This window comes from Macaca mulatta, chromosome 19 (assembly GCF_049350105.2).
Source record: "Macaca mulatta isolate MMU2019108-1 chromosome 19, T2T-MMU8v2.0, whole genome shotgun sequence".
Lineage (NCBI taxonomy): Eukaryota > Metazoa > Chordata > Mammalia > Primates > Cercopithecidae > Macaca > Macaca mulatta.
The window spans coordinates 13586287-13608644 of NC_133424.1; the positions used below are offsets into that span (position 1 = coordinate 13586287).

A 22358-nucleotide genomic window follows, 5' to 3' on the forward strand; every position below is an offset into this window, starting at 1 on the left:
CTGCAGAGTCACTTTCCCTCATGACCTACATACTGAGGCCCCCCATTCCCTGCCTGCCAGGCAAGCAGGGCGAGAGGAGGGGCCCTTGCTCCCCTCAGACACTAAGGCTGTTTAACTTTCAGCTCGGTGGGTCCTGTTTGTCCCCCATACATGCCCTGTTAGTCTGCTAAACCCGCTGCACAGTTGGTTGCCCTGTTGATGGGATCAGAGTTGGGCAGGCATAGACAGAAGACACACACACACACACACACACACACACACGTACTCATACACGTACTCTGCAGCAGTGAGGATGAGAGGGGCTTTTATTTGCCACACATTTTTGTGGTCACATGAATAGCACACTCTGCTCTATAACACGTGTATGCACATAGGTGTTTGCATTTGACGATACTGGTGTGACAGGGAGGTATTTCTAAGCCATATAAATTATGAGAACTGTATAGCTTAAAAATTTAAGGCCTGTTCATCGGGGCTGAAAATGTTTATTTCTTAATCTGGGTGGGGTTACATGGGTGTGTTCACTTTGTGAAAGTGTATCAAGCGGCATAGCTTACAATGTGTGCAATTTTTATACATGCCTTGCTTCAGTTAAAAAGTTTACTTTAAAAAAAAGAAGCCCCAGTCTCAAAGGTAAAGAAAAACCTGTGCATTACAAAATAATAATAAAAATTTAAATAAAAATTTATTCTAGCCTGCTTTGCTTAGTCCTTCCTGCTAGGAATGGTGGGAGGGCTTGCAAAAAATATCGGGCTGATAAAAAAGCTAGTAGGCATGTGGTCCACGAGGCATCCTGACCGGTCCACATGTGTGGAGTGCCGGAAAACCGCCTACAGACAGGTATAGAGGTAGGATTTTAACATCTCAGGGCTAAAGGATAAGAAATGGTAAGGAGTAAGTTACGTGCCAATTACATTTTGCTGTCAACATCTGGAAAGCAAAATTGCAGCTGTTCTCTTTGCCCCTGCTCCCCTGGATTGCCACCTCTTCTTTTTTTCTTTGCACACTTAAATTTTATGTATGCTTGCCATTTATACTTCGGTTTTCTGCACTGTTAAAACAATTCCATGGCTCTGTTCAAATTGGGTTGTTGGGTTTGAGTTTTTTTTTTTTTTAAAGGATCTTGTAGTCTGACAGTATAATTTTTGGAGGGATTTATTTAAACAGGCCCAGGAGCCATTGATAATCCCCTCCCTTTTCTTTCACCCTCTCTGTCTTCCCAGAACTGCTCAGGCCAGCAGTGAGGGGGAGGACGCTCGGCAGCCCTTGCCGGGCTCCTTCCTTTCGCGTCTGCTCCTCCGGGCAGGTACTGACAGCTTCGCCCTCCATGGCCCTTCTGCGGTGTTTTTGTTTTCTCTTCGCCCCCCAAAAATATTTGAACCAAAAAGCCTCTTTTTTTTTTCCTCCACCCACAGCAAACTGAAAGGGCTAGTGAACCGTGATTCAACAGAGCGAGGGCGCCTCTTTTCTTCCTTAGCATTAATTAACTCAAGTTCGTTAGGACGTTGGGTCTGTCGCCCACAGTTTTCTCTTGTGTGTGCTGAATCGGGTCATAGAGGGAGACTTCCCGTGCAAACAGTTTGTGTTGGAGCTGAAGGACGCAGAGGGGGAGAGAGGGTGAGAAAGAAAGGGAGCCGGGGAGGGACGGAGCGTGGCCGAGGGGTGGGCATGGTCCGAGCTCCTCAAAGCACCCCCAGTGTCAGGCTCTACAGGGGCTAGACACCAGGGAAATGTGGATTCTTGGGTTTCCTGGGCAATGATCCTGATAATAAAATAGTTGGGGGAGCAATACATTTTGAGGAATTGAAAAATGACCTCTTTCTAACTCCTAAAGTTGTACATTTTGGGGTTCTGGCCACTGCCTGTGGCTGAAGCAATTGCAAGAAAGAGGTTCCCTCAGGACTGAGGGTGCCAGGCCGATCTGAGGGCACGTGGTGAGGAGAAATCCTTTCTTGCTCCTTGTCTCTCCTGTGGCAGGGGAAACAGAACTGGTAAAATGAAGGGGGTTATCTGGACTGATCCTGATGGAGCTCTTACGGAGGGACTGGGAAGGCCCCCGCCTTTTGGGTTTTGTCACCTTGCCCTGACCACCCCCCTTCCCCACCCCAAGGAGAGGATTTGCTGTGGTGTCTGGGGTGAGTTTTCAACATTTTGCCATTTGCTCTGGCCTTCTCTCTCGCCTTCCAGATATTTTCACAGTGTGCTGGGCACAGATCTCATCTTCACGCGCTGGTCTCTCTTTTCCTTGCCTTTTGTCACTTTTTCAGTTCTTCAGAAAAAGTTGTGAAGCTGGCCTGTGCAGTTCTTCCCTCTTCTAGGGCCCTTGACCACCATGAAGTGACACTTCCCAAGCCGGTTAGGTGTGTGAGGCTCTGCACTTCCCTTGCCCCTGGAAGCCCTTCGTTGTCATCTGTCCTTCACGCACTTTGGAGGGTTTTATCCCCATGCAGCCTGCCGGCTGGAGAAGAGAGCTTTGGCCTTCCCCAGCTTTTACTTCTATTTGGTGACACAAGGAAGTTTCAAGCTAAATAATGAATTAAAGACTAGGGTTTTTGTTTCCCATTCCTTGTAGAGGATGAGATGAAAGTAAACAATTTCCAGTTGCCCTAGAGAGAATAGATTGTCTCCCCCAATATCCCCATTCCTACCCTATTTTATTCTGTGCCAAGAGGGTAAGGGAGATGTGCCTGGAGCAGAGGAGCATTTGGAGCCAGAACGAGGCTGCCTGTTGGCCCGATCCCAGGCCACCGCTCCGGGTTTGTAGTCTGGAGGAGAAAAGGAAGAGGGGGGGCGGTTTACAGGAGAGAAGTGTGCGGCCTGGCTGTGAGGCAGACCCTGTCCTAGACCCAGCACCGGGGTGTGGGGTGAATCCATTCAGCCAGCATGAGGACACTAGAAAGAAACTGCGCAGAGCCGCCTTTCCTGAGCAGAGGAAAACAGGCCCAAGTCAGCCAAAAACCCGCTTTGTCCAAATTATCCGAGCTCCCTCGCAAAGTGCATTTTCCGGTTTCCATTCCTGGAGTTTCCAGACTCTTGGATTATTTTGTTCTGACTGCAGAGCCCCTTCTCGTTGGCCCCCAACCGAGGGGAGGCCCCACCCTCCTCTAGGATAAGCAGCAGGGCCCCTTCCCTGGCTGCCCGGTGCTGCCGCCGCGTCATGTCTGCAGTTCCCTTCCCATCTCTGGCCGCTGTCTGGCCACTGTCTTCTTGTGGCCTTCCACGAAGCAGCGGTAATCTTGGGACAAGATGAGAGAGCTCAGGGTTACGAAGCCGGCTTCTTTTGGTTCAGACCAAGGCTGAATTACAAAATTCCAACCACTGGGCAAACTAATTGGGGCTCTGTTTATGGCCTTTTTAATTTCCCGTGTCCTTTCTTACCCAGGCTGCAGATACGCTTTAGTAAAATGGATACTGGAATATCTGGTCATTTCTGTGCAGTTTTGTCAGTTATTTGCTCTAATTGCCTGTAGTTACCCAGATCAACATGGGCCCAAGTGTCCAGGATCTGAAAGAATAAATCTGGGCCTTAAGGCCAGCAGGATGTGGACAAATAGGATTTTTTTTTCTTTTTTTTTAAGATAAAGAAGCCTCCTGAAAGTGGCCCTGTCTTAAAATATACAGCTTCTTATGCTTCTAGATGTTTCACTATGGGTAGATGCGGGCAGGTTGCAAAACCTATCTCAGTCTGGGAAGATTATTTTGTTTCCTTGAAGAATTTTTAACACTGTATATGTGATTGAGGTACTGTACATATTTTCCTAAAATAATCCATAAGGCCTCAGTGGACAGGTCTGTTGTGTGGAGTTTTTGAAAACCATGCATTTCTTCTCATGGAGAAGCGGTCATTTTCCTTAACTGGTTTTTCTTTTTCTGCTGCGACGCAGAGCCCTTTTCTGTCTTCTTATTTTTCCTCCTCTGCTGTTCTGTTTCCCTCCATCTTTGTCCTTCTTTCTTTGCACTTGTGGGCCCAGCTTGGCACTCTCCAGGTTTGGCTTTTTTCTCTTTTTTCATTCTCCTTCTCTCTATTTCTCTTTCTCCGTGGCCCTTTCAGTCTTTTTCTGTTGGGGGCACATTTCTCCTAGTGATGGCTGAAACTGGCATGGGTATGTATTTTAGAAATGTTTCAGTGAAAACTGTTGCTGGTTTTTTTTTTTTTCTTCACCAAATAGTACTCAACAATAAAAGACAGAGGCTTTTCTTCCACAAAGGCAGCAAAATCCCTTTCCACAAACCGAAAGCCCGTGTGAATTTTTAAAAAGTCTTATTTCTGGCTTCTCGATGATGAGTCTCTCCAATGGGGGAAATACCTTTTCCCCCCAATGCTTCCTGCTTTTCCTTTTTGCCCCCCTTGTCTTTTTTTTTTTTCCCTCTTCCTATTACCAGTATCACTGGCTTCCTTTCCCCGTTTCCCGCGTCCTTCTACTCTGTGGCCTGCATGTCCCCTCGCTTCTTCCATCGCCTGAACTCTTACACTTGCCAGTGACTCAGACCTGGAGAAGCCTTGAATCGTATGAGGGATTTTTTTGTCTTGATTCTGGTCTTTGGTGCAGGATGTAAAGCGGTCTGATCTCCTGCCTGGGGCTGGAGGGGAGAAGGGAAGGAGGCTGGGCCGGAGACAGGTAATCTTCCAACAGGAGTCTCCACTCTCTTAACAAAAGGGGGACAGTTTCCTTTTGTCTGGGGCTCATGAGGGGCGTGTCTGGGCTGATGGCCGCCACCAGTGGCATGCAGGAGGAGGGGGCCCGCAGTGGAGGGTGCTTGAAATGTTTCTAATGGAACCTGAGCAATTCCTCTGTGTGCGCCGAAAGTAGGAGGGGAGGAAAGGAGGGAGGGAGGAGAGAGAAATAGAGAAAGAGACCTTCTCATCGCCCTAAGCATCAGAATATCCTGGCCACTCCTCCAGAAAGGCCTCCCCCACTGGGAGTCAGCAGCCCATAGAGAGAATGGGGTGAGGGGAAAGTATTTGCGTGAGAATCTTCTGCCCACCTGCAAGGTTATAGCCACTGGCAGGAGAAGGACAATTGACAATTGTTCTTCCTCCAACTTTCTGCCCTGGGAAAGGCCTGTGGCTCCTTCTGTTAAGAGAGCCTTGAGGGGGTGCTTGGGGCTCTGTGTGGGTCCCTGAGGCTCTATTGAGACACTCTTTTGCGGCCTGTCCTCTGATCTCTCCGCCATTCCATGGAGTTTTGACCCCCAACCCCTCTCCAGGAGCCAATCGTGCATCTTGTCCTGTTTCCGTAACTTCTACATGGATCCTTCCATCTGTCATCTCCCAGCTGTGGGACTGTTGCTGTCCCCACCTCTATCCCTGACCCAGTTGTACCACCAGATTCAGATTCAACCCATATTGAGCACGTCTCTTCTACTGTGGCACTGTGGTCTGTGAAGCGGAACATGCCAGGATTCTCCAGGAGGCTCGTGTTGGCCATTTTCTGTTTGGTATCTAATATTTAGTATAAATCAGAATACAAGAAAAACACCTCAATGCCAAATATAAACTCACTTGTAGTTTTTAATGACCTCACCTTGACTTTAGAAGGCAAAATTGCCTCTGCAAGTTGGAGAGGCAGAATTTGGTACCTTATGTCATGTCGCTAAGCTAACATCTTTGGCTGATTGGACTGAAGCTGGTTATTAACATGATGTGAATTATCGGACACCACCCTAAGAGGCCTGTCTCTGATAACACCTGCCTTCTGTACTCTCACCTCTAACCGTTTCTTTCAGGGGTCAGCCATGAGCTCAGTTCACTTGAGATGGATCATTCAGGGCACAGACTGGGGTCCCAGGTGTTGGGCAGCCCCTGTCCCATTGTCAGGGTTCAGCGCCAGCCCAGGGCTGGATGTTTTATTTTGGCACGCCCCAGGTGCTCTTCCGGGAACCTTTCTGCCAACATAAAGGCCACAAAGCACAGGGTTTCAGTTGGGGAAGAAAGGGGCCCGAGTGAGCAGTGACCTTTTTTCCGTTGCCAGCTGAGGACTGAGCTTCGCTGGGGGAGAGAGCGGCTGTAGGGATGGAGTTCTGAGTGGAATTGGATCCCGTTCTCCCTGTCTGCAGCCACATCCTTCCTCCTCTGCTTTTCCTTTCATATCTATTTCCTTCTTACTGCATTTCAAAGGCCTCAAGCATGGCTGCTCCCTAGCTCTTACTGGAGAGACCCCTTCAGAGGTGGGACTCCCCTCCCCAGTGCTCACCTTTTCTGCCTACTGTGAGGAAGGTCCCAAGTAGAGGACCAGAGCAGGAACTCCCTGATGGGTCTCTTCTCTGTGACTTGATTTCCCCCAGGTGGCCTGCTTTTGGTAGAGCCCTTTGCTGTTTTTTGTTGTGTCCTTTCTTAGCTCTTTGCTTTTCATTTGGGTTTCTCATTTTATACTTCTGTACTTTGCACTGCTAGGGTTTGGGCCCTTTAGTCTAAATTGATTTGGGAGACAGGTAAGAAAACTAATCTCAGGTCAACTGGAGAGGGCAGATCCGGAGGAAGTGAAGAATTAAATGCCTGTGCAGTGGTGAGGGGCGTTGGTCAAATTCCTTGCTTCTGCTCAGAGGTAGTGTCCATCTTTTTGCCTTTGTCACTTCTCCCCGGGTCTGGCTGTTGTTTGTGGCTGCGTGTAGAGCTTGTCAGGCGGAGTGCTGTGACAGGAGGCTATTTTAATAAACTGTTGCAGTTTCTCGAGCCGAGCTGTGTTGCGTTGGCATCCCTCGTCACCGCTAATGGAGCGTGCGTGGCTGGGTGTGGGCCGAAGGAGGAGGCTGAGCTTGCTGGGGGCTGGGGGAGAAGAGAGGGACGTGTGGGGTGGTGGCCTACCCCTTGTCTGAGAGTGCTCTTTCAGCAGCCAGACCGGGGGGCATCACAAGGTGGCAGTACCCTGGGCACCAGATCCCTGCCCTGGAAGTACTGCTGGCATGGACACTTTCTGAGCTCTTTCTTCTTATTTCTATTCATAGCACCGCAGGCTTGTGTGTATGTGGCCGGGGAGGAAAACTTCCACTCGCCCCTGTGTGCTCCATAGGAAAAAAAAAAGAAAGAAAGAAAGAAATAGAAACAGAAAAAGAGAGAGTGTGCAGGCCCGAGAGAAAGACTGAAACCAAAACACAGAGAGAAGGCGCAGCTGCTTCCCCAAGGCCTTCTGGGGCTCCCGCCCGCCAGCCTGCCCGGAGTCAGGCCTTTATTTATTTATTTTTTCAGGCTTAAAAAAAATTTCTAGTCTTCCACAATCCCAGTCCCCCCCCCCCGCCCCACCCCACCCCCAGATTTGCTGGGTGGCTGCTGCCAAATGGACCCGAGTGGGAGCCTGGAATGAAAAATTCATAACTGCTGGACTTTGCTTGTTCATTAGACGTGAACTTGTCGATTGGGCAAATTGTTTTTGGTCTCCAACTGCCGGGGGCTCTCCCCACCCTCCCGGCTCGCCTGGTTCCCTCCTCCCCTTAGACGCAGCCATTGGCTGCTCGTGGATGTCTCTTTGCCAAATAGGTGGATCCTTCTCTCTCTCTCTCTCTCTCTCTCTCTCTCTCTCTCTCTCTCTCTGTCTCTTTCTCCCCCCCCCCCCTTTTTACTGGCTTGGCACAAGCAAATGGATGGGGATTGAGCCTGAAAGGAGAGAGAGAGAGGGAGTTTGAGAGAGAGAAAAGAAGCAAAAAAAAAAAAAACACCCCAAAACCCAACCAGTGCGCACACACACGCGCACACTCACACACACGCCCCATCCCATCCACGTCCTCCCTCGATCCTCGATCTCTCCCTCCCCCCCTTCTTCCTTTCCTCCCTCCCTCACTCCCTCTCTCTCTTTTGCACGCGTCTGCCAGCAACGGTCTGCAGCCGGTCAGAACTCGTCCTCTTCCCCGGGAATCTGCGAGCTCCCCCTTTTCCTCCGATCAGGCAGCTCGAAGTTTACACCCCTGTGCCGCTGCCAAAGCCGAAAGCCTTTTTCTTCAGCTGCCGCTTTTTCCCTCCTGGGTTTTGTTTTTGTTTTTGTTTTGCACGGGGGTGGGGTGGGGTGCGTTGTTGGTTGCGGGGAGATGGTGGGAGGCTGGTTTTGATTTTTAAATTTTGCATTTTTTTCTTTCTTTCTTTTTTTTTTTTTTTTAACTGGAAGAGGATGCACAGGGGAAGAAATTGAAAAAAAATTTGTTGGCTTTTGTTTACCTGGCGTGTGTGGCAACCGGCTCGCTCCCTCTCTCTGCTTGCTATCCCTGACCTTTCTTTCTTTTTGCTCCTTTTCAAAAAAAATATTAATTTCCCCCTTCTGTGCAATGGAGCATGGGGGGGGGAGGAGGGGGAAGGGTTTGAGAATCCACCCAAGCCCAGCCCCTATTCCCCAGAACACCAATAATAACCCCCTTTAAAACATTTACCTTCCTCCCCTGCTCCTCCTCCTCCCCCCTCCCCCCACCCGCCCCCAACTCACAACTCTGTTGAGTCCAGAATCTCAGAATCGGGCGTTGGGCTTTGCCGGGTGCTTCAGATCAATGGTAATTATTTAATTTTTTCCAGTTTTATTTTTGTAAACAGAAATCAATTATTATTTAAACTTCAAACAAGCAAACAACCAAAAAAAAAAAAAAAAAACAAACAAAACCGAGAGAGCCCATCCTTCTGTCACCTGACTGAGTGGGAAAGAGGGTGAAGGGGTTGTGGGAGGCTGGGGAAGGGGTCGCAAGAAGACCCATGTAGCTTTTAACCCTAATGTGGCCGAGACAAGCACCTTATTTGTGCTAACAAGAAGTGTTTTGTTCATTATTACTGTGATTAACATTAGTATTGGTGTCGATAACAAAGCTGAAATCACATATTTAGGATTTAGGTCTGATTAAAAAATGCTGGGGTGGATGTTCCAACTGGATCAGGAGAAAAGAAAATGAAAACAGCCTGGGGAGAGGGAAGCCTGATCTGTTTCCTCACTCGCTTGCTCGTGGATGTCATTTTCTCTCTTCTTGGGGGCGGCCAAAAATCGACCGGTGTCGGGGACCAGAGGCGGCCCCGCACGCCCCCGCGTGTGCGTCCACGGGCGTCTGTGCAGACGGACATTGCGCCGGGGCGAGCTGACAGGAGTTCACGGCTGCGATAGAACATGGAGATGTCATGGGCGCGACAGAGCCTGGCGGGGATACCAGCAGCGTGTGTGTGTGGACGGCAACGTTGTCTGTGCGCGTGTGTGTGAGTGAGTGAGGGAGAGAGAGAGAGAATAGGTGTGTGTACAGGCTCCCGGTGCCTCTGTCTGGCTGCTGAGGCTGAGATGGGAGCAAGTGGCTGGCAAAGCTGGTGGTGGCTTCAAACCACACTTTTGTAGAACAATTGCAAGAGAAAATTGTTGGGGGGAGGGAGGAGGAGGAGAAGGCGGTTTTCCTTGTGCCCCCCCTTCTAACGCTGCTTTTCTCCTTCTCTCTTTCCCCCTCATCCCGTCTTCCCCTCCTCCCGTCCTCCCTCGCCCCGCATGCTCCCGGCTTGCCGCCTGCAGGATGAGTTCCACCCGTTCATCGAGGCACTGCTGCCTCACGTCCGCGCTTTCTCCTACACCTGGTTCAACCTGCAGGCGCGGAAGCGCAAGTACTTCAAGAAGCATGAAAAGCGGATGTCGAAGGACGAGGAGCGGGCGGTGAAGGACGAGCTGCTGGGCGAGAAGCCCGAGATCAAGCAGAAGTGGGCATCCCGGCTGCTGGCCAAGCTGCGCAAGGACATCCGGCCCGAGTTCCGCGAGGACTTCGTGCTGACCATCACGGGCAAGAAGCCCCCCTGCTGCGTGCTCTCCAACCCCGACCAGAAGGGCAAGATCCGGCGGATTGACTGCCTGCGCCAGGCTGACAAGGTGTGGCGGCTGGACCTGGTCATGGTGATTTTGTTTAAGGGGATCCCCCTGGAAAGTACTGATGGGGAGCGGCTCTACAAGTCGCCTCAGTGCTCGAACCCCGGCCTGTGCGTCCAGCCACATCACATTGGAGTCACAATCAAAGAACTGGATCTTTATCTGGCTTACTTTGTCCACACTCCGGGTAGGTCGTTCTCAACCATTTTTCCCCCTCATTTTATTTTACTTGCTGGCATTTGTTCTGTTTATTGTTCTCTAATTTCCAAGCGATAACTCGCCGCGGGCCTAACTGGTGTATGCCCGTCCTGCCGGGCCTGCAACACGTTCTATGGGCCCTTTTCCTTTTTCCTGTCTTCTGTCTCCCCCAGCCTGCTCCATTCTTCCTCCTCTGCTCCCTGGCCATGTTATTGACTTTGTGCATTTCCATCGTTGGAGGACTTATCTGATCAGAAAGATGCTGCAGGTCTTAGGATTGGGGACATGATGCCCCCAGAATTATCCATGATGGTGAGAGTTTGAGATGAACAACAACAACAGCACACCAATATTTGCTCTTATTAAAATGAGTCAGAAGAAGTATTGAGGGGCAGGTACTAGTTTTCCTGCAGCTTCACCTCCAGTCCCAGGAAAAACTGGTTTTGGTACAAGCGGGATGGGCAGGAGTTGGTGGAGAGAAGGGGCATGTGAAACCCCGGGAGATGCGACTGAATGAACAGAAAAGAGGAGAGAAGACAGTAGTGGGCAGATTCTGCAGCCTAAATACTCAGGCGGGAGCTGTTTGGCTGGGATTTGGCTGTCAGAGAGTATGAAAGTAATTTGATTTCATAGAGAGTGAAAACAAGCACGAGATTCCTTGAGCTTTTTCCCTTCTCCTTATTTCAGCTAAAGTGGCAAGGCCTCAGGATGGATGCCCACAGCCCTGGCACTCTGCTGGGGAGCAGAGAGGCTTTCTCGGGGCACAAGCATGGCAGGGAGCAGCACTGCTGTGGAAGAGGTCTTAAGCAAACAAACAAACAAAAAACTCTGTAAAATCTCCTTTTCCTTTTGTGTTCCAAGTAGTTCTGCTTCTCCTCTTCGCTTTTCCAGTTTTACCCTGCATTTTGGGTCAGGGTGGTTTAGTTCTCCTCCTCTGTTCCTTTTTTTCCCTTACCCTTTCCCTTTTTATAATTTCTTTCCGCTTTTGTTTTCTTACAAATTGAAACAGAGATGGCTGGTTAATTTTTAGCCTCCACTCAGCTACGCCCAATTTACTGCCGCCTTTGAAACCTAAACGGGCGGCACTCTGTGATTAAGCAAGGCAGAAGTGTGTTTACATTATGCCCAACCAACTTGTAATGAGAGGGCTACCAAACCTTTCTCTGTGTGTGTGTGTGTGTGTGTGTGTGTGTTTCCTTTCCACCATTCCAGTATTTTTTCCCCTTCATTTCCCTTTTTCCTCTCTTTATGCGAATGTGAGAGAATGTGGCTTAACTTCAACTCTCGCAAAGGTTGTTTCCCGCGAGTGTGTGTCTCTGTGTCTTCCTTCCTGCCCATTCACAAAAAAGAAAAGCAATTCACAATGGCTATGGTCACCCCCTTGCCTGTTTGGGAAGTTGGGAGGAATGATATCTCTGGATCCAGAAATAAAATTTGGGTTTGGGGGTGCTTTCAGCACTGCGTCAGGAATGTAATCTAGATTAGAGTGCCCTGAGTTTATATGTTGGAGAACTGTGGAGAGGAGAAGATGGTATTGGAATTCTTGTCCTGAGAGGTTGCTTTGGTAACTGGTTAGAAGCAGGGGACACCACTCTCACCCCCCAAGTCCCTACCTACTTCTGTAGATCTTTCTAGGCCTGCACCCGGCCCTGTGTGACCATCGTGACCCGTCATGCTGAAGGGCCAGGGGCCAGTCATTCCACCTCCCTTCATCTTGAATTTTTTCTTTTTTCTTTTTTTTGGAAAAGAGACTAAGAGGGAAAAAAAAGTTATCCCCTCATTCTCTGTCTATACAGCAAGCCAAAGTGGGAGGGTGTGTGCCTGGTAGTATTGGAGGTGGCTGGTGGCTTGCAGAAGGCTCGGAGCCTCGAGCTTACCAGCGTGGCCATCAGGTACTCCTGCACAAGGGGATTCTGCACCTTCCAATTTTAGAACCAGGGGCTCGAGAGCATCTAAGATGAAAATCAACACTCATCTTCCTCTGAGCTGGCTTCCTCCAACCCCGCTCTCTGACTGGATCCTTGTAGCCGAGTTGTTTCCCTGGCCTCTTTTATTTTAGGCCAGATTCTTGACTGCTGCCAGCGTGGGGCTAAGGTAGGATGAAAAGTATGTGAGGAAGGAGACCGTTTCCTGGCCAGAAGAAAGGCCCCCCATGCCTCCCTGCCAGCTTATGAGATCATTCGCCCAGGAATATGAGCGAATTCATACCCCATTCCATGTACCCAAGGCCACTGCTCTGGGCTGGGGCTGAGGCCGAGTCTCCTCTACAAAAGCAGAGTAGGGAACTAAGGGTGTATTCTATATTATTCAGGCCCCAGACTCCAGATAATTTCAGTGAAGGTAGGATTTTTCTCACTGGAATTGCTTTAGTTTGAGCGTGCCTTCCTGAAGTGAGTTGGGGCAAGTTGGTGCAGCTCGGGCCACCAGTGGGCCGCATCACTTGTTCCTCTTTGGAGTTGGGTTGGGTGGTCTTGAGATGGAGCAGAACAGGCATGACTTCCTCCTTGAGCTGGCCCACTTTGCTAGAAAATGTCTTCTGTGGCTGAGCCACCAAACAGCATCGATCTGTGGGTACCACTTTATCCATGCCCATGCCTGCCAGACACACTCAGCAGAGTTGCCACTTGCTCCTTCCTTCCAGGATGATAAACTGGGGACAGGGGCTGGGATGGCACAGGCTTTGGACTCTGAAAGAAGTGTTTTTCCTTCTCTTAAGATAGGGCTGAAGAGCCAGATCTGGGCTGAGCTGGGGATCCTGGGTTTGATGACAGTAACATTGATGTGGTAGCACATGTGGGGGTGTGGCTTTGCCCCTAGGTGCCATTGTCACCCATGGCCTTCCTGGGCCCTTGTTATGTCCCAGATGAAGCTTCAAGAGTTGACACGTTTGAGAGGGATTAAAGGACGTGTGTTTGGCGTCGAAACTCCACTCCCAGAATACTGGGTCCAAATACAGAATACTAGGTCCAAAAGCCTGCCATGAGGCTGGCCTTCCTGCTGGGAAGAAGTCTCTCTGTGTGTTTGTCTGTGTTTAGGAAGGGAGGTTGAAGCAGGGCAGGGTCAGAAAGCACTGCCTTGGGGAGGAGGGTATCCATTTCCTGGTGATATCCTTCCATTCAAAGTGGGTATCCCAGAACAGGTGGCCGGGGACGGGTGAGCTGGGGAGGGCCAGGAGAGAGACCTCTGCTTGTGTGAGAAAGGATGGCCGAGCTGGCCTAGAACTGCTGCTAGAGCATCTCCAAAGTTTCTGCAGCACTCTGAAGGTGAACCAGTGCCTTCAGACCTCCCTGACACCTAAGCCTTGGTCCTAGGAAAGAAAAAAAAAATCTAAAACTAATAAAATACTTGAGCAAATGGAACTGTCAGCATCTCCCTGTCAGATCCCTCCCGTGGGCCTGCAGCGGAATCCCCACAAAGTCCAGGTATTTGAGTGGTGGCTCTTTTCTTTATCTAAACTCTTTAATGATGGAGAGCTTCCCACACAGAAGGAACCCCTGTGCACACACCACTAGTGCCAGCAATCACCAGATCACGGCCAATCTCAATTCAACCATCCTCCCAACTGCCCGCCCACGCTGAGTTATTTAGAAGATCCAGGCATTATAGCTTTTCATCTGTAAATGTTTTTGTGCACATCTCTAAAGATAAGGACTCTTGAAAAACTGAACCACAATACCACTATTATACCCATTAAAAATTTAGCATTTTTTTTTTTTAGTATCATCAGAAACCTGGCTAATGTTCACATTTCCCTAATTATCACTTAATTTTTTTTTTATAGTTTGTTTGAATCAGGATCCAGATAGGGTCGGTCCTGCATTGCGATGGGTTGATCAGTCTCTAAAGACTCATCATAATTTCTAGGTGGTCCTTCGCCTCTTCTTCTTCCTTAGTCTTTGTTTCTTTTCTGGCAGTTGTCATTGTTGTCGTTGAAGGAACCAGGTTGTTTGTCCTGTGGGGTTTCCTCAGCTGGACCCTGCAGGCAGCGCTACCCCGGGTGATTCCGTGAGTGTGGTGCCCTGAGAGCAGATTTGGCCTCCCCACTCTACCTTCAGGTCCTGGGACAGCTGAGCTTGGCCTTACCTGTCGCAGGAAATGGGTTAGACCCTGAAGATTTATCTGAGTGAACTTTTTCACCTGTGGGGTTGCCTTCTCAGGTATGAGAGCTTCCGGGTTTTGGCACTTTAGTTTAGGGCTTGGGGCTTTGTAGCAAGCACTAATTTTCAGGTCTGAGGGAGGACTGCCCATCCACGTCCTTCCTTGGCGGTGAAAGGCATTGTTCAGCTGTGTCCATGCTGCCAAGACAGGGCTGGTGCCAGCGAGGTCCCCCAAGCCTGTGCTGGGTGCCCGACCCAACTGTTGGCTCTGGGGCTAGTTATGTGGGAGGGTCCACAGGAGCACCCGCCACTTTCTCTGGGTCCACCCCCACCGTGGACCCTGTGCTGCCTCATCCATTGCCTCCTTTTTTGAGGCCCAGAAATGCCACTGGTCTGCGTCTTTGAGGCAGCGCCATCTGGTGCCAGGGCTGACAAAGACCGCGGGGCCGTGGAACTGACGCCTAAAATTAGCAGGATCTACAGATTATCTTTTAACCGAATGTAGGGTCCCCTTTAGAACATCCCGGAAGAGGTGTCACTGTCATTCAAAGGTCAGATTTGGTTGTAAAATTCTTCCATTCTTCCATGTCTAGCTTGTAGGATGGTTCCAGGGATTAAACCAGCTAATATGTAAAGATACTGGCACATAGCAGGACGGCAGCTGCTGTGATTGGGAACAATTGTTTTGATTTAGGGAGCCCAAGGCTGACTCTCTGTCACCTTTACTTGTTGGTCTTTCTTTTCTCTTAAGGGATGACCCAGGTGAAAGCTGATTTTTCTGTAACAGGACAGCATTTGAAATACCAAAGGCAGCTCTTATGTCTCCCTTCCACCCTTCTCCCCAGGAAGCTGTCTCCTCTCCAGCCTGAATATCACCAGTCCCTAATGCCTCCCACATTTCACAGCTCCTAGTGCCCTTGCCATTTTGGTCACCACCTCCTGGAGGCCCTCTGGTTTGTTTTGGTCCCTCTGATTCATAAAATTTCTGAAACTGGAGTGTTCAGAATTGAACACAGAAACTCCAAGCATGATCAGATCCTAGCCAGCCATGGTGGCTACATAATTTTCAGGGCCTTCCAGCTACATACTGTGCAGGGCTCAGTGCAAAATGAAAATGTGGGGCTCCTTGTTCAAAATTTTTAGGAATTACAGCATGACATCAGTTAGAGCATTTAACCAAGCGTGGGGGGCATGCAGGTTGCACACCCGTGAAGCTGGCCCAGGCCGCCTTTGTTTCGGACATTCGTGTCTGTTAATACAACTTGGGGTGCTGGGTCTGGGTGGTGTGGAACAATGATGGCGCTCAGGCTGGCCTCAGAGAGGGGCATGACCCCAAAAAGGAGAACAGAAATGCCCAGACCCAATCCTTACGGTTGGGCTTGGTCTTATTCTCAGACTCCTTTGACCACCTGCTCTTGTCCCTTTTGTTCATAGTGCTGTCCAGCCAACCAGTCAAGAGCCCCCATTGCCTACAACATGCAGGGGGTGTCTCAGTAGAGCGCTTGCTCTGCTGGCTGAATTGGAGGCTGTGGCGCAGGGGAAAAAAGAGTCACCTTTGTCGGAGCTTGAGCCAGCAAAGCGCCGACCGTGAACAAGCCAGAGGGGACCTAGAGGCCTGATCCCATAATTATGGGCATGGTGACCAGCTGTGCTCTATTGCCGACCCAGAGGAAACAGGGCTACTCTGCAGCAGGAAGGCTGGGGTCCAGACGTGCAGAAGGACTTCCTGAGAACTTGGTTTACTTTTTGGCACTTCCAAAGCATGATGGAATTCCCTTTATCCATGAAATGCACACTTAGTCAACTTACTGTGAGCAAGGCCCTGGCCTAGGGATTCCTAGATCTCTAAGAATAAGACAATCCTGCATGTACCCGGCAGGCTTTGGCTAAAGGCCTCGTGATATCTTCTAGAAGGCTTCTTCCCGTAGGCATAGGCATGAACCTGCAGTGACCCATGCTGGAGGGGAGGAAAGGCCCAAAGGACCTTATTTGGGGGATAGCTCACAGTGGGCTGTGAAGTGGAAGGCAAGGTCCTTCTTGGCCACCCTCTAGTGTTGCAGAGACCTGGGATGCCAGAGGAAGAGTGGGTTAGAAGGGGTAATGAGGCAAGCGCTACGTTCTCCCTCTGTTCTGGTGTCCTGTAGCAGCTGAGCAGAGAGGGGACAGCTGAATGTCCCCCTTTCTGCCTAGGGAAGAAGGTGACTCCCTCCTCACCCCTTTTTCTCTTTGCCCTGTCCGTCCTGCCCCCACCCCACCCCGCCCCTCTGTCTCAGGAGCTGCCACGCTTCAGTTATTTTATCCTTCAGTGTCCGATTCAGAAGTCTTTTCAAAGGCCCCAGCCGTGTCAGCGCGCGGTGCTCGCACAAAAGGCCTCTTTGATTTCTTGTTTGTTTTCATTTGCCAGTGGAGGGGGAGGGGGGCAGGAGAGAAAGAGCTTCTGGGTTTTAAAATTTTTATTTGGGTTGCTTCATTCTCAGAGGAGTTGGCTCCTTGGAACTCCTTTCTGAGTTGGGGGCTCAGAGTTGAGCGGCGGCCTTCTGAAGAGAGGGCTAGTGTAGGAGTGGGGGTTGGGTGGAGCTCCCAGGGTGATAGGAGGAGGTGTAGGGGTTTAAATATAGTTATTGATTCACCCTACAAACACTTTGGGCAGATCTTATGTGCTAGGCCTAAGGGTAGCCCTGCCTCTTGGGTAGAGGAAAGGTCTGAGGTGTCTGGCACATGACATTCCCCTGTGTGTTGCATCCTTCGAGGAGGACTCTTCACAGCTGTGGATTTGCACAGTTGTGAACTTTGACTTTGTTAGTTTTCCTTTTTTTGTCCCAGATTTCACCTTTGAAGGGGGTTCTACTAGCATACACACTTCTTGGAGACTCAATACTTCAGAATACAGGTTGGGGTTTCCCACTCTACATCAGAGAATGGGGGAGAGGGAGCGAGAGGTTTATAGAGCAGCTAGGTGTCTTCCTGGGAATGGTGTGCAGAGGACCTGGGCCCACAGCTTGTTTTGGACTTTGAGGGCAGGTCAGTGCTGCTGAGACCCTGGTGAGTAGGGAGTTGAGGCTGAAGAGAGATGGAAGGCCACGCTTGTCCAAGGTTTGGAACAAGAGACACCCAAACCAGTGCCTGTTGGGGTATGTACCTTAACACATGTGGGCACGTCCCTACATCCCAGTAAGAAGAGGTGCAGCCTGCTGGTTTACATGCCCTTGTGGAGGTCTAATTGTCAGGGCTTGGGAAGAGAGCGCCACAGACCGAGACTCGGGCAGGTGGTCACGGGCATCAGCAACAGGGAAGTGTGCCCACTGGGTGAGGGGGGGCTCGCAGGGCCTGGTTGGCAGACGGGAGGAGGAGGCTGGGGGGCTGAGAGATAGATAAATATAGCTGATGGCATTTCTGATGATAGGTTTTTCTTGGCACCAAGGGCACCGTGGAAAACAGCACGACAAACGCCCGGCCCTGCAGGCCGCTGTCGCCATTTTAAACATGTTTGAGTTTAAGGGTTGCTGGCATTAGAGTGGGGTCTCAGGAGGCGGAGGGCCTAGGGAGGGGAAGTTTGGCTGGACTGGACCTTACCCGCCAGGTGCCTGGGTTCCTTACTTTGTCTATAGTAGATATCTCGTACCTTGTTTCCTGGCTCTTTGGGGATTTAAAAAATATTCTGGGGCTGCCCTTTGTGGGTCTGTCTCCCAAGTGACTTGTTTCACCGCCAGCTGCCATGGCCTATCAGTAGGGGGCATCTTGGCTCTTCTCTCACTCCTGATGCCTTACTGATGACATGGCATGCCACCACCACCCCAGTACAGGGCACTTATTAGCTGTTATTTGGGGACACCCAATAACTTAAGGGGCACCTGTTTGTCCAGGCTCCTAACAACTTCTTGTCCCCTGTGGGCATGCCCTTGGTCTCTATCACCTGCTTTAATTCCATTTTTCCATTGAAGGCCCTCTATGGCTTTACCACCAGGCTAAGTCCTCTCTATGTATTAATTGCCTGAATTCTCACCCTTATTCTAGTTTTAAACCTGTGCTTCTGGCTGGGTGTATATGCATTCAGGTGACATGCATAATGTGTGTAGTGAGGAATCAGCAAACCAGACCTGGGGACCAGGGAGGCTTCCTAGAAGACGACCTGATTGACCTGCACCTTAAAAGACAGTGAGGAATTAGCTCGTTTTGTCAGCTGACTGAGCCTTCTCGGTGTGCCTGGAGCTGATTTCCTCCTCACAATGGTTGAGTGATATAGACAGAGCAGGTATTATTATATCTACTGCACAGAGGAGGAACCCGAAATACAGAGATGTCGGGGGACTCCAGTCACATGATGGGTTTCCGGCAGAAGGGGCCGTGTTCTAGGTCACTGAGTACCTCAAGCTCATTTTGAGGGCATTGCTGCTCCTTGAATTTCATCAGGATTACTGGCTTTGGCAGAGTCTCAGAGGAGAAAATCTCATGGGTCCCCGTTGGAGCCAGTTTCATCGTTGTGGTCTCTGTCGCGCTCTAGAAGAGAGCCCAGCTTGCGGCTCAGCTCAAGGGCTCCCCCAGTGGCTGAGCACGTGGGGTGGAAACAGAGAATGGGCACCTGGCCCTGTCCTGACACTGGCCTCCCTCCCTCCTGACAGGCCATGGCTCCCTGGATCCCTGCCTCCAACCTCGAGAGGCAGCATGCTAGCATAGATGGGCTGAGTCTAGCATAGACAGGGGGCAGGTTGGCTGAACGCTCTCACCCTGCTGCAGCCAGCTTTGCTTCTTTTCATACCTGCCTGGAGCATGGGGGAGGGATCCCACCTGACCTTTGCAGGTAGAGGGGGCAGGAAGTCTAGGTGTGAGGCCAGGCAAGTTCTGCTAGACCTTGGGATTCCTGATCCTTGCACTGTCACACCCTTTTCCTGGGAGTGTCCTTGGAGTCACAGTTTGAAATAAAAATGAATGTAATTATCATAATTAACTAGGTGATCGCTGGAAGTTTTACAGTAATCTGCTACTCATTGCCTTTTTTGCTCCTTCACATTGACTCTCACCTTTACCCTTTTCTTAAAGTTGGAAAACTCTCAGGCTGTGTATATAAAAACTCTCCTAGCATGACTAGGGCTGGGTTCAGGGAGAGGCTGGCTTACCACTCTAGATTTTCCTCTGTGTCCATGGCTAATTAGAGGCTTACCTCTCACCGTTGATACCAGCTCCCCTTGAGCAGCATTTCCCAACTGCCGCACTGTTGACATTCAAGTGAGATCATTCTGTGTCGTGGGGGACTGTCCTGGACATTGTAGAGTTTTAGCAGAATCTCTGGCCTTGACCCACTAGAAATCAGTTGCACCTCCCTACCCAAGGTGTGACAACCAAAAATATCTCCAGACATTTCTAAGAATTCCCTTGGAACAGAATCATGCACGGCTGAGAACCTCTGGCCTGGAAGAAACAGGGATTCAGACAGAATGCCACCCGCGTTCACCTCTTGCCTCACCACCAGTTTAGGTCCTCATTTACCTTGTGTTGAATGTCGACTGAACCTCTGAGCGTCATCTGCTCCTGTGTGTCCTGTGTTGTTTTCGCTTTTCCGGATAGCAGGGCCCTGGGCTGAAGCAGTTTGGGGGCTTTCCCCTTTCACTTCCCCCTGGCTGGAACTGTAAGCCTGCCTCCAAGTCCGCTACTGAGTGATTCCTCTCTGATTTTTTTGCGTAGTGGTCTCTGTGTGCTGGGGCTGCTGATCTGGGGAACCGGACAGGGGATCTGCTACTGGGCTGACCCAGGCATGTGCAGCAACTGGTGATCCTGTGAGGCCCATAGCAGACCCCAAAGAACAGCAGACGTTTGTTTCTGTAGCATGAGACACGGAGACCAGAACTGTTGTCTGGGTCTTAGTACTACTCTTTTTAAATGATTTGATTTTTTTTTTTAAATCATAGTAGTAAAACACATTTTTTGTAAAAATTTAAACAATAGAGAATGTGAGAGACAGACAAATTCCCCAAACTACTGTCCTGTGCCTGAGACAACTTCACTTCACAGATCCATGTCAGTTCTTCGAATTTTTTTCATCAATTCATATATCAAGTAACTTTTAAATATAGAGGTGTCTATTTTAAGAGCAGATGGTATATTTGGGCTAATTGAATTGGCTCCATCAAGTGCCATTGTGGTCTTAACTCTTCCCACCCGCTGCCTTTTGTACCCTCGCCCGCATCATCCCAAGTGCAGAGCCAATGTCCCTGTCATCTTTTCCCTGAGGTGACAGTTTCGGTGTGTCATTCCTGGGAGGAGTGACCAGCAGGGCATGTACTGGTGTCTGAGTGGTTAGGATCCCACTCTGGGGGATTCCTGCTGGTGGTGTAACTCCGACCACAGAAGTCAGGGCCTAAGCCTCAGCCTGCCCTGAGACCCCCGCCGAGGGGGCTGCCGCTGGAGGGAGGGGCCCCTGGGAAGTATCCTGCTTGGCTGCACCTGGCTTGGCCTCTGGAGTCAACTTCCCAAGTCTTCTAGGAAGGCAAGGGCACTCCTTCGTGTGGAGCAGACCCTTCGCCAACTGGCCTGGTGTCCGGGAGGCTTCCTTTCTTAAAATGGGGGGATGAAGTGTCAGTCATGCTTCCAGGATTTATTTCATCATAATTGTTTGTTTCGGTCTTAACGATACAGCAGAGAGAAGAGTGGCAGAGGAAGAAGAGCGTCCTCTCCAGGCCAGGGGTGGGGCTGTGGAAATGAGAAACCAGACAAGATGGAGAAGGAATCCAGAGAGGGCTTTGCGGCTGGGTCTGTCAGTCTGGAGAAGGCTGCTCTCCAGACAGCCGAGAGTAGGGTGACACCTGGTGACTCTTCTGGACTGGGCGGAGCTGTGTGGAACGATCAGGAGATCCCCTGAGGCAACCTGCAGGAGGCCAGCCGGGTACAGCCCTTGGGGAGTGTGTCCTTATTATGCCTGCAGATTATATCCCCATTAGCGCATAATTATTATATAATGGGCGTTATTGCATAATGGCAGTTATATAACAGGTGGCCCAGAATACAGACAGGGGGTGTAATAAGTGTATATCCTCTGGCTATAAATAGCCACCAGCCCCACACCAAATATGTGGTCACACCAGAGCCACCTTATAAATACCCGTGCTGGGCTATAAATTTCTGAGCAGTGACGTCAGCGGGCATGGTACCTAGTTAGGAGGTGGTAGGAGGGACCTGCGGCCCCACCCGGACACATGACATCATTGTTTCCTTAGTAACAGGAATGCTCCCGGGGGACCAAGTGAAGAAAGGCCTTTAAAGGGAGGAGGCAAATAGATAGGAAGCTTGAGTCAGGGGTGGGTGCTAAGCCTGGGGCTGAACAGGGTGAGGTCTCCTGGGCAGAGTCCTTAATGGGTGAGACAGGCCATCTGCCCTTGGGTATTTGACCCAACCGGAAGCAAGGCAGTAGACTCCGTTTCCTTTCATCTTTAGGGGGTCTCAAGTCCCCTTTCCTGTGTGTAGCAGATTCTGCCAGGCTTGGCTATGTGTCAGGGAGAAGAGGGGAGCTACAGGGTCTTCCCTGTCCTTCTCTCTCCCAGGTGACCTCTACAGGGCTCTGGGGCCACTTGCTTAATGGAGACCTGACTTCTGTGCCTGGTCACATCCTCCCCAGGGCATGACCGTTTCCCCTACCAGACGTATTAGGCCAGTTTCAGCCTTAGTAATCTAAGAAATATGTGAGCAATTTGATGCGGATCTCAGAGAGCCTCGTGGAAGTAATGGCGCTGAGAGATGGCGCCTGGGAAAGAAAGAGGAGACAAGGATAGTATTCTGGCCCCAGAAGAAACTATGAGGTGGGATATAATCTTTTTAGGTGCATGGGAGATTGCTTCATATAGGGTGGGGAAGAACTAGTCTTCAGAGCCCTGAGCATAGAGGAGGAAATTTGCCTTTGGCAGATGAGGGGATTGGAAGAAGGCTGGATGACCAGCTCGTCCTGGTTTGCTCAGAGTTTCCCAGTCCCTCACCTTGGGAAACCCCTCAGTCTCCGGCAAACCAGGATTGTTGGTCACCCTAGAACAGTGGTTTTCAACCAAGGGCTATTTTGTCCTGCAGGGAACATTTGGCAATGTCTGTGAACACTTTTGGTTGTCACAGTTGTGGGGGGAGGGTGCTATTGGAATCTAGTGGGAAGAGTCTAGTGCATATGACAGTCCCCCAGGAACAAAGAATCATCTCGCCCCCAAACGTCACAAGTGCGGAGGTGGAGAAACCCAGCCTTAGAGGGAGAATAAGCAGACCCTGCTGTGCGTGGTCTCTCCTTAGG

At 50.3% G+C, this 22358-nt stretch overlaps 1 protein-coding gene across 35 annotated transcripts in view; it reads left to right on the forward strand.

Moving 5' to 3' along the window:
* The window catches only part of NFIX (nuclear factor I X), a 103918-nt gene that overhangs the window by 20976 nt on the left and 60584 nt on the right, over positions 1 to 22358 (forward strand). For 8 of the 35 annotated variants that reach the window (XM_077977785.1, XM_077977800.1, XM_015123053.3 and 5 more), the window contains exons 1-2: positions 7826 to 8472; positions 9459 to 9990. In XM_077977785.1, the coding sequence (XP_077833911.1) occupies positions 8470 to 8472; positions 9459 to 9990 (535 nt within the window). In that variant the 5' untranslated portion in view covers positions 7826 to 8469. Of the gene's footprint in view, positions 1 to 7825; positions 8473 to 9016; positions 9190 to 9458; positions 9991 to 22358 lie in introns of those variants that run through there. The other 27 variants (XR_013408986.1, XM_077977782.1, XM_077977795.1 and 24 more) reach the window with 6 other exon arrangements.